Below are 17,771 nucleotides of genomic sequence, written 5' to 3' on the forward strand. Positions count from 1 at the left end.
GCTTGTCACTTGACACCTGTTGTATCAAGTCCTTTTAATCTGGCGTTTCCATTCAGTATTTGTTTTCACTAATAATAGTTCTCTTAAAAAAACAAAAAAAACAAACCCAGGTTCTTCTCCATATAGTTAGTTTTTAAAATCTAAATTTCACATACTTTATCACATAAGCTCACCTAAGTACAGCAGTGTAGGCATTCTTTTGAGAGCACCCTGAAAATTCGAAGTTCCTGCAAGTCCTACAGTGTGGTCATTACTGGTCTTGTAAAAATAAAAAAAGGCTGCTAAACAAACAATGTCAGCTTCCATTTGTTCTGACTTTTTATGAAAGTTTGCAGTCTTCATGTGACTTATGCCACTGAGTTTCACAATTAACTCTGGAGTAAAAAAGCAGTCACACTGATAATGGGTGAGAATGCTGGATATTTGATGCTATTTAACAATTAGGATTTATGAAAGAATTGTGAAAAATTACACTATCATTTTTTGATGATTCCCCTAAATAGATTATACACAGTGCTGTCCAAAGTATAGATGTTACAAGGTATTCCAAATATAATCATCCCACAGATATTCAAATAGCAAAATTATGTGTTTTATCTCCTTGATCTCTTATCATATTTCCTCTGACAGCCAAATTTTTCTAACTACCCACTCAATCCACTTAATACTCTGGATTGTATGCCTTGTTAGATTTAAAACAACTGATTTAGGAACTTAAAGTAACTTACAGGTGCGTTCACATTTTGTATTTTGTTTTAAGAAGTGATATTATGATATCAAAATTTGCAGACACATATGTTTGTGTATTTATCATTAATTAGGGAAAACAGATGATGCCAAAGCTTCTGAGAAAGGGAAAACTCCACTGAAAGGATCATCCCTACAAAGGTCTCCTTCCGATGCAGGAAAAAGCAGTGGGGATGAGGGGAAAAAGCCCCCATCAGGCATTGGAAGATCAACTGCCACCAGCTCTTTTGGATTTAAGAAGCCAAGTGGAGTAGGGTCATCTACAATGATCACTAGCAGTGGCGCAACCATAACAAGTGGCTCAGCAACACTGGGTAAAATCCCCAAATCTGCTGCCATTAGTGGGAAGTCAAATGCGGGCAGAAAAACCAGTCTGGATGGTTCACAGAACCAGGATGATGTTGTATTGCACGTGAGCTCAAAAACCACCTTACAGTACCGCAGCCTGCCCCGCCCTTCAAAGTCCAGCACGAGTGGCATCCCTGGGCGAGGCGGCCACAGGTCCAGCACCAGCAGCATTGACTCCAATGTCAGCAGCAAGTCAGCTGGTGCCACCACCTCCAAACTGAGAGAACCAACCAAGATTGGGTCGGGGCGCTCAAGTCCTGTCACTGTCAACCAAACAGACAAAGAGAAGGAAAAAGTAGCAGTCTCTGATTCAGAAAGTGTATCTTTGTCAGGCTCTCCCAAGTCCAGCCCCACCTCTGCCAGTGCCTGTGGTACCCAAGGACTCAGGCAGCCAGGTTCCAAGTATCCAGATATTGCCTCACCTACCTTCCGAAGGTAAGGATATGTAAAATGATACTGGGCAACTATAAAAGGATGTAGATGTTATATACATGCCATATATATACATACACTAAGACACATGTATTGTAAAATGTTTTGAAATACAGAGGGTTCTAAGGAGCTAATTAGATAAATTTCTAGCTCAAATAGTGGTGTTTATTTTTCAGAAATGGCGAAACTTTGCAGTTTCACTGTCATTGTAATATTAGCTGTAAAAACAGCATACGTAAGAGACTTAAAATCACATGGCGGGTACCCACAGAGAGTGATAGAACAAAATGGTAGCTTGTAAAATTTCAATAGACTTCCATTCCTCCTTTCTATAATTAAAAAATAAAGTAAAGTAGGTTTTTAGGACTGTTGGCAGTTATTTCTAGTATTCCTTATCTTTCTCGCTCTTAACACATTGACGATCGTAAATATAGTTGATGCTGTGCTATTAGTGGATTATATTGGCAGACTTATATTGCACCATAACAAATGAAAGAAAAGCAATCTGTGATCTGACTGACAGAGTTTGAAAACACCTGGATGGTTAATACATGATAAGAACTAAAGAATGGGTTAAGTTTTGTAAGTCTGTGCCAGCTTTCTTTGATAGGACTCTGGTCTGGTAAGCAACATGACTAGTTTCTGTACTAGGTTTATCTTTGGTATTAAACATGTGGAGTTAAAGGTTTTGAACAAATAGCTAAACATTTCTGAGTCTATTTTCTTATCTTTGAAATGATAGAGCATGATTTATAGTTCGTCACCTGTTAAATATTTGAATGTTTATTTTTATTCTCCTGACTATAGCAAGAACTATAATAGCTTGGAAACAAAGTGTCTTGAAACATTTACTATTATAGTCAAGCAATCTTATACATTATTATTTGAAAATATAGAGATTTTATGCCTCAGTAAAAATATTAATCCTGAAAAACTGGCTGTTTGAAACATTGATTCTCATTGTAAAGAAATAAATTAGGTCTTTTAATGAGAGTAAATATTTCTGTTGCTTAAGTAAAAGACAATAGTGCCCTCCTGTGGCCCATTACCTATGAAACAATTTCTCATATTCGTCATAAAATATTTCACTGTAGGAAATATGGATTTCATTGCAATTTAACTAGTAATCATGCCATTATTTCATATCACTATTTCCATATTTACATGAATTTGATTGTATCATCTACTTCATTTACAAAACTAAAATGTTTTCTGAACTAAACTCCAATACCTTACTTAGCACCTATTATATTTCAAATCATTATTGTAAACATGCATGTGAACTGGCAACTGACATAAAATCCTTTGTCCTTTCCAGGGAAAATATGGACAAACTCACATGTTGCCAATGTTTTTTCCAACCAACTATTCCCCAGCAGTCACACAGGCCACCAGATATTCAACATGACTTCCTAAATCTTGCCTTAAGCCCTCTTTTTTTTTTTTTTTTTTCTTTTTTTTTTTGAGATTTTAAATCAACTGTTAAAAAGAAAGGGAAAAAAAGGCAAAGAGAAAATTCCACTTAACTATTCTATATCGAATGAGTAGAAGTTGTTTCATTATAATGGTTCTATATGTAGGTATCCACAAGCATGGTCAATATATGAGTAAAGATTCTTAAACTGAGCACTTCAATTGTGAAAGTTAAGGACTTCATGTTTGTGCTTTCCCTCTTCTCCCCGCCCCTGGGTAGCAGCCCAGCACTGACTTGGCCTAATGATTCTTTGAGAGATTTTCAGCATTTGATTTCTAGAAAGTTCAAGCTTATGGAGTGCTTAACAGAGACCAGAAGTGCTTGGTAGCTCAGGACACCAACCCATACTTGGCTCTGTATACTGTTACCCTTAATATTACATGTGGATATTAGTTTCTTGGAACAACTGAAGTTGTTATTTGTTTTTCTTTTAGGTTGTTTGGTGCCAAGGCAGGTGGCAAATCTGCCTCTGCACCTAGTACTGAGGGTGTGAAATCCTCCTCAGTAGTGCCCAGCCCTAGTACCACATTAGCGCGGCAAGGCAGTCTGGAATCACCATCGTCTGGTACGGGCAGCATGGGCAGTGCTGGTGGGCTGAGTGGCGGCAGCAGCCCTCTCTTCAATAAACCCTCAGACTTAACGACAGATGTTATAAGCTTAAGTCACTCTTTGGCTTCCAGCCCAGCATCGGTTCACTCTTTCACATCAGGTGGTCTTGTATGGGCTGCCAATCTGAGCAGTTCCTCTGCTGGCAGCAAGGACACTCCAAGTTACCAGTCCATGACTAGCCTCCATACGAGCTCTGAGTCCATTGATCTGCCCCTCAGCCATCACGGCTCCCTGTCTGGACTGACCACAGGCACTCACGAGGTTCAGAGCCTGCTCATGAGAACGGGTAGTGTGAGATCTACTCTCTCAGAAAGGTGAGCTTACAGGAGGCATTGATGAAGTCCTCACCCCTCCCTCCCTGCACTGCCCCTAGCCCCTTCCCCCATTAGGCTCCCTGATTCCAGTGTGAGAGTCAATGTACATAGCAACAAAAGATCGAAAGGAAATGAAATAGATGAAACTGGGCTTTTTATTTACTCTTGTTAAGAGTAAACTTATACTAAGTTTTCAGAGAACTAAAACCATTAAGGATAGGATGAATAGATATTAAGTATATTAATATGAATGCTCAGTAGGCAATATGAATAATACTTAAATTGTGTATTTGTATATCGAATGATGCCTTCTCAAGACATCTTAATGATTTTGCTTGACCTCCAGGACAATGCAAGCTCCTTAGGATGATTTAAACCTTTTAAAAACCATATTCAAATGCAATCTACAATTGTGCTTTGAACAATATTTTAAATTTGTTTTATTTGCAGTTCTATGAAAAAATAGCAAATGGATCACTGGGGAATCTTTATTGAAGTGGGGACAAAAAAATCAATTTTCAGCCATGCATTATTAGAGAAAATTATATACTGGTGCTATTTTAATAGACCTCTTGAAAATTGATCTTATAACAAGATGTATCCATTGGTTTTATAATATTTTAACTTAAAATAGAGAATATAATGTACATTTCTTACCTATTATCTGTACTTATATGAAAAGATCACTATTGTACAAAATGTCTCTAAACTCCTGTCCCCCTCAAAAAAATCCTTTCTAAGATATTTGGTAGAGAACTAATTCTAGGAAAATGTCTTAAAACTGCCACCTTTTCCTTAAAAAACTTAATGATATTTGTTTCTCGGCACACATACAGCTTTCACAAGTGATCTTGGGTACATGTCTTAATTATGTTATTTGGGAAAAGCATCACTGGTTGCTGAAAATGCTGACAATGTTCTCTAAACTTTTCTCATTCTGATGTTGATGCTGCCATAGCTCCCCTTTTGTAGAGCTCCAGTCTTGCTCCTCAAATATTTTCTTAAAACATCATTCAAAACCCTTGCCTAGATACTGTTTACAATACAACTGTTGTCCCTTAACCTAAGATTTCCCATTCCACGCTCTCCATTTTCTTATAATTATGGAATATATATTGCCTCATAACAAAGCTGGGCCAAGACAAATATGATAAATTGGGTCGGGAAAGTAAAATATCCCTCTTCCTTTTAATTTTGCTGTTACAGACAGCATGTTTATAACCAATACTTCATTTTTTTAAAATCAAAGAACGTAGACTTCCTAGAACATCTGTTTCATTATGCAAATACACTAACAAATACGCACTTACTCTTTCTAAGAAAATTTTTAAACAGTTGTTTAATCTTAGATATAGTCCACTTTTACAATGGGGATACCTTGATATTAACATAACCAAATGAAGACTTTTTCTAAAATATACTTAAAATTTTTCTTCAATAAATATGTTTTCATTTTGATTCTTAATAAGTAGTATTGTTAAAATTAAGCCATATAAAATAAATATTAATATGTTCATAGGTATAGTGTCTAATAAAACAAGTACCTTACAGCAATTTACTGAACTGAAATATTTTTTGATTAAGAAATTGTGCACTTTCTATTTTTTAGGAACAAAACTCTAAGCAATAGCAGTTTGTTCTAAATCTTTAAAGTAGATTAAGGAAGTTTTTGATCCCTTAAAAGAGAAATTTAGATGTACAGTAATTGGTGATCCTGACTTAAAGATAGTCAGCAGGCTGCTGGGAATGCTAAGGAAATCAAGAAGCCATACCTGCAAAAGTGTGTTAAAGTGTAAATATTTAAAACAAATTAATTAGAGATCATAATAGGAATAAAGATATATGTAAGTTCATGACTTACTTTAGAATACTCTAATATTTACAGCCCAGTACTATAAAAATCAGGGAGTTTTCATAGATTTTAATTTTTATTTGAATTTTTCTCTATTTATCTTATTAAAAATAAATGAACAAATAATAAAGTATTTTTAAAGTTTTCTCTCTATTGCTGCCCTACTGTCCTTGAGCAATAATTAGTCCACATTTAGTTTGCTTTGTTCTAGTTTTTGTGATGTAACCAAACTTTAAATAATTTAAAAATAATAACCAACTGTACTTATTTCTGGTTTGTCATTAAATATCAAATCTGACAAATTTGTTTTTATCCATATGGGCAACAGTGCCCTGATTGAATCACTCATTGATAATACCCTGGGCCTTTGTTGGCATATGAATTGGCAACCCTTGAGGGTTTTCTGAAAGTTTTATGTAATAAAATTATTGATATCCAGATTCAGGTAGCTCTACATACATCTTTAAATTGTACATGTAAATGTATTTTTTTGATTTGTTTTCCATTAAATTGCTGAGTAACATATAAATAATTTTTTATACAACAAGATACAATTAGCAAGAGTACCTATTTTTAAAGTTTCTTTCCAACCTTAAATTTAATTTCCATACACAAAAGAGGTAATCTTTAAAGTGGCTCATGCCCACATGAATACTTCAGATAATATAGTTTATATTGGGAAATTTTTTATATTTTTTCAAAATATTTGATTGTTTATTCATACTAGTAAGAAATCTTTTATGGACAAAATACAGTATATACTGGAAAGGGTTCTATTTAATGTGGTAATTATGTGTACATTCTTAATAAAGTTGCGTAAAGCCTTTGGATGCCATTGATTATGTGCTAACCGGTGGAGTACACAGAGAAGAAAACATTTTAGCTTTGATTTTGAATGGTTAAATTTTCAGTCAGTGTGTTTACATCCATGTTATATCATTCCCATTGTGCATATCCTGTGTATTTAATTTCAATCATTTGAGATTCTAAAGAAAGCAAAAATTTAGCAAATTTAAATCAATTTTATTCTTTATCTATATGACAATAATTAAACAGAGTCGTAGGTTTATCCTACTTAGATGTTTATACCTTCTTTTTCTCTCTTTTAAGAGAGGCCATTTCTCATTCAATCTAGATACTTTTCATTTCTTCTTATGAACAACTGACAATTCTTTAAGATAGATATGACAAAAATCTATATTCCTTTCAATACCTAATTAAAGATTTAAAAAGATGCTATAGTTAAATTCCATTAAGGTGTTTAGATAAATAAGTAATACCAGAAATATCACTTTAAGAAAATGTTTATTATATACAGTGTTTCTTCTCTTATACTTAAATGGGGAATAAATCAAATTTTTGATTAAAACTAATTTGAAGACAAAAGATAAACATTGAATGGTGCTTTCCATCCTCTCTGACCATTGGAAGTTGTCATTTTAATTTAGAGCAGATCTATATCATTGCCACCACTGTGATTCTCCTGAAGATGAAGTCAAAGCAAAAGTCTAGTCAGTTGCATAAGGAAGGGAAAACTACCACTGCATGAGGTAAATACAATTCAGAGGCAATTATGCTAACAAGATCTAATTGCCTTCCAGTAATCCTATTATTAAAGTATCAGTGAATGGTACTAGTTTAGAAAGTCAATGTGTATTATAGCAGTGGAAATCATGTCACTCTTAGGTCGCATTTTCCACTGAGTTAAGCATTTATGTATGTGTTATCAAGAAGTTTTTTATATAGTTCAGAGAAGCATTTTTGTTGGATGTATACTTTGAAAGTTTTGTTTACATTATGTCCTTAGGGGTTTTCTTTGTTTTAACAGCATGCAGCTTGACAGAAATACACTACCCAAAAAGGGACTAAGGTATATATTTCTCTTAGCACAATTGCTGCTTTTTTTTTTCTGTTGTTACGTAAACTTTGTGTGCTGTCTCTCTTCTTTCTTTGTTTGTTTTCAATTTAGCACCTGACATTGAGGATGAAATCACTAAATCCTGATGCTTTCTCTGGCCCATAGAGTTGGTAAGATGGCCGGTAGGAAGAGATAGTAGTAGAAATCAAGTGAGGACTCAAATTAAATGAAGTCCAATATGAATATCACTATTTTGCAGAAATTAGACTTCTTAAAATATTATAATAGGCCTTGCTTAGGGGAAGGAACAGCAACTTTTGGTCGAATGCAGAACTCATTTCTCCAAATTCAAATAAAATTACTCCCTAATTTTTGCATCTTGGAGGCATATGCTTGTTAAACCCCAAAACCCCACGAAGTCCACAGATGTAGCTAGTAACAATGAAAGGCTGAAGAATGCTCTAATTTGAATCAAAGAAAACATATTTTCATCATCACAGGACAGCACCCTAATTAAGGTATGATTTACAGTATCCTCTTGCTAAAAACCCAAAGAGCCTTAATTTCTATTTTTCGGCTCTGTTGGTATCAGTTGAATTTAAATCTGAATAAATCTAATAGTATTTAATAATCTCAAAATAATTATCAAAGCATAATAAAAATAAAATAAAAATTTAATTCATGGCCATACTATATCACATACTTTTTTCTGAGGAGCTATAGAATAAATTGCTAATGGAGGTAAATACTATAAACCTGATAAACTGACCAGCCCTTGGGATTAAGAATTTCCTTACTCCAGAGAAGCGGTGAGAACTGGTCAGACTAGGACTTTCCCCGTTATCTTTTTCCTGTTGAATTTGTCCAGCAAGACCAAACAGCTTACAATTATTCTGTTTCAAAATTTGATCTAGAAAATTATTCCAGTAAAGTGAGCACATTTTCCCCTCCTTCCTTAAAATGGCATTTTAATGAAAGAACTGTTTTTCCTAAAAAAAAAAAAAAAAAAAAAAAAAAAAAAAAAAAGCCATAAATGCGTGTTCCATTTCCTATTCCTTTCCGTGAACATCCCTGCACTTCCTTCGGTTTCTGTTCTACCACTGTTTATCATTTTTGATCTATGCTTTCACCCATGTCACATCCTTTCAAGCGCTGTACTTTTGGGTCCTTCTCAATTAACTTGGCTGTCTGTTCATTGCTTATGATTTTCAATTTCATATCTCACAGAAATATAATTTTCCTCTTTTCTTGTGGGATTTGAACAGATGGTGTCAAATCATCTGGAAGAACTGAGCAATTCTAATTAGATCCAATCTGTTTGAGATTGTTGTTCAGTCTGAAATAGTAAGGTCCTCTTGATTGTTTTCCAGTCCTGGTATTTCCTTGCCCTTGTAGATGTGGTTAAGTGTCTCAGCTGTGCTGTTTTGCAGATATACTCCATCATCTCGGCAGGCCAACCAAGAAGAGGGCAAAGAGTGGTTGCGTTCTCATTCTACTGGAGGGCTGCAGGATACTGGCAACCAGTCGCCTCTGGTCTCCCCGTCCGCCATGTCGTCTTCGGCTACAGGAAAATACCACTTTTCCAACTTAGGTAAAATATTCTACAACATAGATTGTGTTTTGTTCATTTCATATGCATTATCACATGAGCCCTGGTATTGCCCCATAAAAGTTATTTGTATCGTAGTTTATAGTTGAGAATAATCTACGAACATTATGTTGTTAATTGTTTATGACAGCTGCTTAACACAGACAATCCTGTTGCTGTATTTTGATCTAAGCTACAGAAGCTTATTCGACTTAAAAAAAAAAATCTCTCCTTTAGTAAGAGGCAGGAGCAGGAATCCATCCCAGAATACGTGATTTAAAGCCCAGCAACCTTTCCTCCATATTTGAGAATTCTCTTTAAAACCAGTAAAACATTTCCTTATTTTTGTTTAAACTGTTGAAACTTTTTTGAAACATAATTAATAATCTTTTTGTAGAAAAATGGAAGATAAAAATCGTTAGGGAGAAAAAGCATGCAGTGCAATGACTGTGAGATATCTTCTTTTAACATTATTAAAGTTAAAACTCTTCTTAAAATACACATGAGTTTCTGTGTAGACAATGCTCCATGAATATTTTAAGACAAATACAATGAAAAATAAATTATTATATTAGTTATTGTGTTACTTTCTACTTAGCATCATTTTATGAAGTATAAAATATTTGCATAAATGTCATAGAAAACAGAGAAGTGACAAAATAATAAGTTTAAATATGCCAATCATAATTTAATAGATCTCATGACTTTAGAAATAGATTATTTATCTTCTATAATGTCACATATGAATTAGTGTCATTTTTTCTCTTTTCTCTTGAAAAAATTCTTTATAATATTGTCCTCACAGATGTTCCACATGCTTCAATAATTTGGACTTTTCAACTTCCAACAGTATTGGACTCAGTCCTATTTTTTCTACTATAATTCTTTCAAGTCAGTCTTTTAGCAATTAAAAGCAATTGTTGTGGTCATGGTTTTATATGAGCAAATTAATTCTTATCAACTGCAAGTTTTCATTGCTTAATCTACACAGTGATGAGGTCTCTTTGTACCAAAAATGCCAAAGAAGTATAGTTTATATTTACACTAAGTCATAGTTATAAAACAGAGTGAAAATCCTCAGTCTTTAACTTTTAAAAATCAATTAAAATGGGCTGGGGATTTAGCTCAGTGGTGCTGCACCTGCCTTGCAAATGCAAGATCCTAAATTCAACCCCTCATAACAAAGGAAAAAAATGATCAATTGAAAATGTTTTTGTTAAGTCATAGGAATATGAAACAAAATTTAATTTCTTAAACCATCTGCAAAAACCCCAAATGACCTCACTGCTATAGATTTGCTAAGTATCTCATATCTCCTATAAATTTTTTTTAATTAATGTTAATTTGATTAGTTGACTCCTTATGCCATTTTTCTACTATGATTCTGATTAAATCCATCTATTCAATTATCTTTGAAGAAAGAAAAACCTTACCCTTACTATGTTTGACCTCTCAATTTTCTTATATATTAAGTAAGTATATTTAGGTCATACTACGAAGAATGACTTATACAGTATGTACAAAAATGAGAAGTACAAAGGGAAGATTTGACAGACTCTGACAAATAATCATTTTATTATAAAGCATGTTTTATACTTTAAGGCAGCAACATTCATCAACTTTGGCTGATCTTTCTCTGCCTTTAATTGGGTTTAATTCACAATACAATGACTATATAATTTAAGGTGAAGAAATTCTCAGCTTAGAAATAAGAGAAACTAATACAAAACTCTGACATTTGAGTTAAGGCTTCATTTACCAAGAATGTTAAATATTTGCACAGAGATAAATTTCTTGACAAGTTTGTGTAAATTAAAGTTAGGCAAACTTCATATCAGCTGAAACTAGTGTGTTTTTAATGTTTTAAAAATCGAGATATAACACACTTGAGAATGCATTTGATTACCTAGTTTTCAGAGTTGAAACAATTAATATGAAATGTGAATTATACTTTTACTTATAACGAACCATCTCTGTTGAACTTTCCATGCCCTTATGACTTTGACTTAAAAACTACTGATCAAATACATCCCTTACTTTTCAGGGCTATGAAACCAAGAGCCTAAAAGGTCAAGCTCACCTTTCTAGGATGTGAATCTTCCCCCTTAATCCATTGTGTTTTCTTCCAGAGCTCTCACAGCAATATAAGGGCTACTTCTCCTTATCAAAACACTACAAGCCTTATCTTTAGTGATAAGTTTAGTAATCACCCTCTTGATTCTCTTTATAATTTTCCAACTGAAATTGTTTCTCTTAATGTAGCCATCATTTGTTGCATAAAGAAGGTCACTTTTGAAAGTGAAAGAGACTGTATTAAGAATTGTTCTAGGTTTTAGGTGTAAATTCTGGGCAATGCAATTCATCCTCCATCTGCTTCTCGTTTTTATGTGTTTACCAAGATTTTTTTCTCTTTAGAGCATTTCTCATTCTAAACACACTTTCTATGCTCTCCTCCATAACTTGAATTCTTACCTCTCAAATCGAAATTCCTCTCACTCTGAGATCTTTTTGAGCACTAAAACTCAAATCCTATCAGCATAGACAACATAGCCACCTCAAATCAAAGTTTTTTTCCTTACTCTTTTCTTCTTTTTCCCTTATGATTCACATAGAATTTGCCATCAGCCACTCCAAAGCAAAATCTCAGTATAATCAACAGGCTTACTCAAATCTATGCTCTTCTCCCCATCATACTCTGCAATAGATGAAACTCTGTGACTTTTATTTTTTTAAAAAGGTAGTATGTCTCACTTTTCGGTGTCATTTCTATGCTGAAACTTTTCTTAAACTTAGATAACTGCAGTAGATTCCAAATTGATCTTCCTGCCTCCACTGCCTGTCTCTAAACATTTTCACCCACTGGGCTGTGTAGAAGAAGATCTTCCTATCCATGTATGAAAACTCTCATTGCCTACACAAATAATATAAGCAAATATGCTTCAGGTATTCTGAGATCTCTGTGGTGTGTAATTTTACACAGAAAAAAATGACTAATTTTTAAAACACGAAAATAAGTTTTAAGAGTTTCAACTGTATTTTCAGATCATTTGAACTTATATTTATTGGGCAAGAAAGTGGGCACTACTAAAATTTAAAATATGTAAAATATAATTAATTTAATTTGAGATAAGTATGCTGTTGTCCTACATTTGTCTTTGGACATTACTTGTTTTCAATTTGATAATTATCTGTCCTAAATAATTAGTAAAATACATTATTATTACTATCATTCAAGAATTTTGTTATTCATGTTTCCTTTATCCTTTCCATCGATAAAAATGTATAAAATATAAAATTTTTACATAAATTATTGTAGCATTCACATATAAGAAATATTAGAAATTTAAGAAAACTATAATTAGGTTATTTATTGTAAGCTATTCTGTGCTACTGCTGAAGTAAACCATAATTTATGGGTATTTCTCCATGTATTAGCTGTATTAGAAACCATTCCCACTTAAGAAAAGCTATCAAAATATAACTGATGTGTAAACTAAGGCTTTGTATTAAATGTCATTTTGTATTGGTCATAGTTTTTGTAAGGCCTCTCATAACCAGGTAAAACTTATTGTGATGTCCCATAAGTGATAGCAGTTGCTTATATTCATTTTTCACCTTGCCACACAGGTTATTATGCAAAAGCATTACCATCAAAACTTCCCAGTTCTGCATGGTAGATGGTCCTTTGCTTACAGAATGATTGTTAAACACCTCTGCATGGGAACAGTTTCTATGCTTTTGCTGCCAAGCATCCTTCTGTATTATTTTTTTCCTCTTTATATGCACCTTTCAGCCATTCAGAATGAACTTTTTCTTCTATACTTAAGGAAGCATAGACTGTCACAGTTGAGACCCACTGATTCAATCATCCATTTACTACGTAAATTTTTGTGTTATCTCTGGTTTCTTATTTAAACTCACCAGTGACACAAACTATTTTAATCTGGAAATAACACACTTATGAAGCTCATTCTCTTAAAAAAAAATATATATATGTCTGAATTGTCAACTATTCTACTTCATTATATATGCAGATTCCACAAACCAAATTAAAATTAGATTCTGTGGACAGCAATTTTCTTATTTATAACAATATCATAAACTCATTAGTTTATACCTAGCTCCATAAGTACAGGTAGGGAGTGACTTGAAAGTTTTTAAAAGTTCAGTCATGTTTCTCTTCTTTCCTGTTCTTAAATCATCACAAGTAAATTTATAATCTTAATTTTAAAAGTGGGTTTGCTATGTGTAGTTTATATAAGAAAAGCTCAATAGCCTTCTTTTTCTTAATAGATGGCCACATCTGTTTCTTTCCTACTGAGAAATTCTTATATGTCTCCTAGATTTGAGAGGCCACTTATTCTGACACATTTATTCATTCATTCATTAGTTCGTTCATTTTTTCTTGGAGCAGACAGAAAGCAAAACCACTACTACAAGCCCTTTACTATTTTCTGTTACATTACAAAAATTCTCTTTTTGTTAGTTTTGTATTCTGTTATGTAATTTTTCTTTGTATATTTTATGTATTAAATTTTCCACCTTCTAGTCACCTCTCCTAGTGGCCACTGTTGAAATCAGGGGTTGTGCAATGTTTATATTTCTATTCAAATGCAACACCAAAGAGACCTGTCATGGATAGTCATCATGGTATATTTTCATTGGAAAACACCATCAAAAGTCTTTGTAAATGCAAATATTTCCTTAAAAATGTATAATTTTCATAAATGTTTTATGTTCAATAAGTTAAATATGCTTTGAAATTATAAAAAGACACTTCATTTCCATACCTCTTTAATCATTTTGGTAACAATTATGCAAAGCCAAAGAGTGAACAAAGTATTCTGCTAACCTCACATAAATATACTAAAATAATACCCTTGTAAATATATTGAAAAGTTCATTTACTTAAAAATATTTAATTCATGTTATAGATCTAGAATAAGGTGTTTTAAACCAGTCAAGGATCCTGAAACATAAATATTTGGGTTTTGAATGTCCTGCAGTAGACCTGCTGGCTATTACCGTCAACCAGAGTGAACTGGGACTAAAAGTTGCTATTGTTGAAGGAATATACTTGAAAAAAGATGAATAGATATCTCCTCTCTTTCTCCTTCTCTCTTTCTCCCTCTTCTTTTCTTTTTTTCCCTTCTGCTATCCATTCCTTCTTCTTTGCTTCCAATGGATTCTATATTTTGCAAATCTATAGTTTCCTCTTTTTCATTATATTATCATATGCACATATAGGTGTGGTTCTAGGCCTTCATTTCCTTTTACCCTAATATACAATTGTGTTGTTTTGCTTAATGATTCAGTCAACTCCTATAAAATACTGAGTGCAGCACCTGTCAAGTAAGAGAAACTCCTTTTCAGTTACCTCAGTGTACACTATTTCACCTTACTGTGAAAGCCACTAATTGTATAGTATTAAGAAGTGTAGTAACCATGCCAAATAAGGAAATATGGGAAAGTACATTTCAAAGTATCAGACCAATTTTAAACCAATGGCATACATTCTCCAAGGTTCTGAAAATATTTAGCAGTTCCTTTCATATCTTAAAAGGTTTTGGCCTATTTCCTCCAATGCCATTAACAAACTTACTTTTCCTAAATATAAACATTAATAGTAAAAGTGATTCTCCCTTTTTTGCTATAATTTTATTCCATATTTCAAAATTATGTTTTTCAGTGTAATTGTGCAATCAATCATACCATTCTTTATAGATGATCATCATATTACTATATTTCTAACATAACCACAAACATGCATGAGTGATTTTGTTTACTATTACTTGAGAAATTGACATATTAGTTGTTAAGACAGTTTCAGAGGAAAAGGATTCCATGGTGACCGATGTAGACTTTTTGCCTGCCTTCATTGGGGAAACTTATAAATTCATGTTTCTATAAAATTTGGAATCAATTTTCACTTTCTTTCAGTCTGTTATTTTCATTGTTCAAACCCCAGAGTAATAGGCTGATGTACTTTGTCTTTTCAGTGAGTCCAACCAATCTGTCTCAATTTAACCTTCCTGGGGCCACCATGATGCGCTCCAACAGCATCCCTGCCCAGGACTCTTCTTTCGATCTCTATGATGACGCGCAGCTTTGTGGGAGCGCCACTTCTCTGGAGGAGAGACCACGAGCCATCAGTCACTCAGGCTCATTCAGGGACAGCATGGAAGAAGGTAAGTGTGAGGAAGCGGCATAGAGAACAGGTGATTTCCTTTAACTCAGAGAGGGGAAACTATCCCATCACAGAACAGAGACTACTGAAGAAGAAATTAATGAACAAATATAATTCTCAGCTGGAGAACCCTCAAGTTGGAGAAATTTTACTTGATATTACCTTCTGTTTCTTTATGCATTTGGAAATATGCCAGAATTTGCATAGATTAGTGCTTGGCTGTAGAACAGTTTAGAAAATGAATCAAATGTTCTCATACAGAAATACACAAAATTTTTGAAACTTCCCAGATGTGTCAAATAATAGAGTAAATGTTTGGTTTGATATCTCAGTTAAAGAGTCGTAAACCAGAAACTAAAACCAGAAACACATAAATCAGAAAAATTGTCTTATGAAACTTACATCACGCTGATTCGTATTCTCAAACACTCCCCTCTGGTGTTAGTTTCTTATACCATTTTAGAATTCACATTGTACCTACATTTTACTTTACAAGTCTCTTTTTTGTCTGTGATGATAGAATTCTCACCTGATCTAATAAATGTCTTTATCATTATACTGTTCTATGCAAATACTTTTATAAATTTATTTTTAAAACTCGGTAGGCTTAATAGATACTCAAATGCACAAATGTTTTCTAAACTATATATCCTCAAATATCAAAATTGTTAATAATGAGACATTTTTAAAGTTCATGAATGATTTTTATTAATTACTCATAAAGGAAACATGTGACATACATATTATAAAGCTTGTCACCTAAGGATAAAATGAAATCAAACAGAAATCCATACTGATTATAAGAAAATCAAACATTAAAACAGCGATACATTCACAGACAATAATTATATACAAAAGAAAAAAAATCCCAAATTTTGTAACATACCAAGATTAAAGCCTCTAGTTGCCCATTTATTACAGAATAAATTAAAGCAAGCTTTGTTCTTTCTCCTTCCTTTTCCTATCTTTTTATTTAAAATGTCTTCCGACTAAAAGTTTAGGTAGCTGTGAAAATTGACTCATGTTTTTTAGGTCATCACTATGCATTTAATATGCTGCCACTAAATCAATTGGCAACAGTTGCCTCTACCTTTTGGGATAGTAACCAAACCATTGAGTTCACTGTGCCACATAGTAAATTAAACCCTGTGAATCAACTGACTCAGCTGCGTAGCAGACAAAATAAAACTAATGTGAAAGGTAAGATCATCCCTTCTTCATCATTCTCTCACAGACAGGCTGGTGATAATATTTTTAAAATAATTTACTAAACACATAGATGCCTTCCTACAGGGCCTCATTTACAAACAGAATTATGTCTATGTACTGAGAAGTTCTAGCATTCCACAGATGAGTCTATCATAATATGAACTGCAGAATGTCAGCCTGAGTAGACAAGTTGGTTTTCTGGTACCTCTGCATTAAACCCTGAACTATCATTTTTCTTAAATTGTTATCTAGAATTAAGGCATTATAGAACTAGAGTCAAAGGACTTTATTGATAATTTGCCCAAGACTAGCACTCACAAATGAAGAGACTAAGCCACAAGCTCCAAAATCATAGATCTATAAATAATAAGTGGCATATAAAGAATGAATATAAAATCTTCTAATTCATTGTCTATATTCTTTCTGATATACCATGCTAACACTCTTAGTTCATATAAGAGCTATTAAAGGTTAAAATAATGCACCTTTTAAAAATGGACTCAAAAATTAATACATCACACCTTTCATAAATTGGTAGTATTCATGAAAGTTAGAAATCAAGAGATTGTTCTTTGGTCCTCTATTGACTTCATCATTTTCAAAGAAGTTCTTGATATCTCTCAAATTAATCCCCTTATTTTTATCTGCTTTTCCAGCCCATTTGAAACAAAATAATGAGAACCTCTCATGTGCTCTTATACCAACATATTGATCTCATTAGCATTTGTGTTGTGTTGAAATTATTATTTTTTAAATTATATCTTTCTTCAGCTAATATTTAAAGCATGCATTATAAGAAGTAACTATTATTCCATAATAAAAGAAATTTTGGCAAACATAATAAAATACAATGTTTTCCTCCTTTAAGAATTAATACATTAAAAAAGATTTAATACATTAAAACCATAGTGATGAAGTATAAAACAGCCATTTAGTGGTTTAACATAGTATTTCAATGTATCTAAATAAAAGGCTGCAATATCCATTTTCAGTTTTTGTGAGACACCACTTTAGAATAAGAAGTATTTGTATATTACTAAAATTTCTAAAGAAACAAATTTTGCATTTAAAAGAACATGATCAACTCTTAAATACTGTTTAAATAGCAGATTGTATAAAATGCTTATTTCCTTGAATATATATGGAAACAAAC

General features: G+C 33.0%; 1 protein-coding gene across 10 annotated transcripts in view; it reads left to right on the forward strand.

The window, feature by feature from the left end:
- The window catches only part of Nav3 (neuron navigator 3), an 813,909-nt gene that overhangs the window by 727,771 nt on the left and 68,367 nt on the right, over nucleotides 1-17,771 (forward strand). For 6 of the 10 annotated variants that reach the window (XM_013072315.3, XM_013072311.3, XM_087192477.1 and 3 more), the window contains 5 exons: nucleotides 822-1,530; nucleotides 3,436-3,924; nucleotides 7,605-7,646; nucleotides 9,065-9,225; nucleotides 15,222-15,410. In XM_013072315.3, the coding sequence (XP_012927769.1) occupies nucleotides 822-1,530; nucleotides 3,436-3,924; nucleotides 7,605-7,646; nucleotides 9,065-9,225; nucleotides 15,222-15,410 (1,590 nt within the window). The remainder of the gene's footprint in view (nucleotides 1-821; nucleotides 1,531-3,435; nucleotides 3,925-7,604; nucleotides 7,647-9,064; nucleotides 9,226-15,221; nucleotides 15,411-17,771) is intronic. The other 4 variants (XM_087192475.1, XM_087192480.1, XM_087192478.1 and 1 more) reach the window with 3 other exon arrangements.

Source organism: Heterocephalus glaber, unplaced genomic scaffold (assembly GCF_053883595.1).
Source record: "Heterocephalus glaber isolate CG9 unplaced genomic scaffold, H.glaber_assembly_v1.0 deba00001571, whole genome shotgun sequence".
NCBI classification, from domain to species: domain Eukaryota; kingdom Metazoa; phylum Chordata; class Mammalia; order Rodentia; family Bathyergidae; genus Heterocephalus; species Heterocephalus glaber.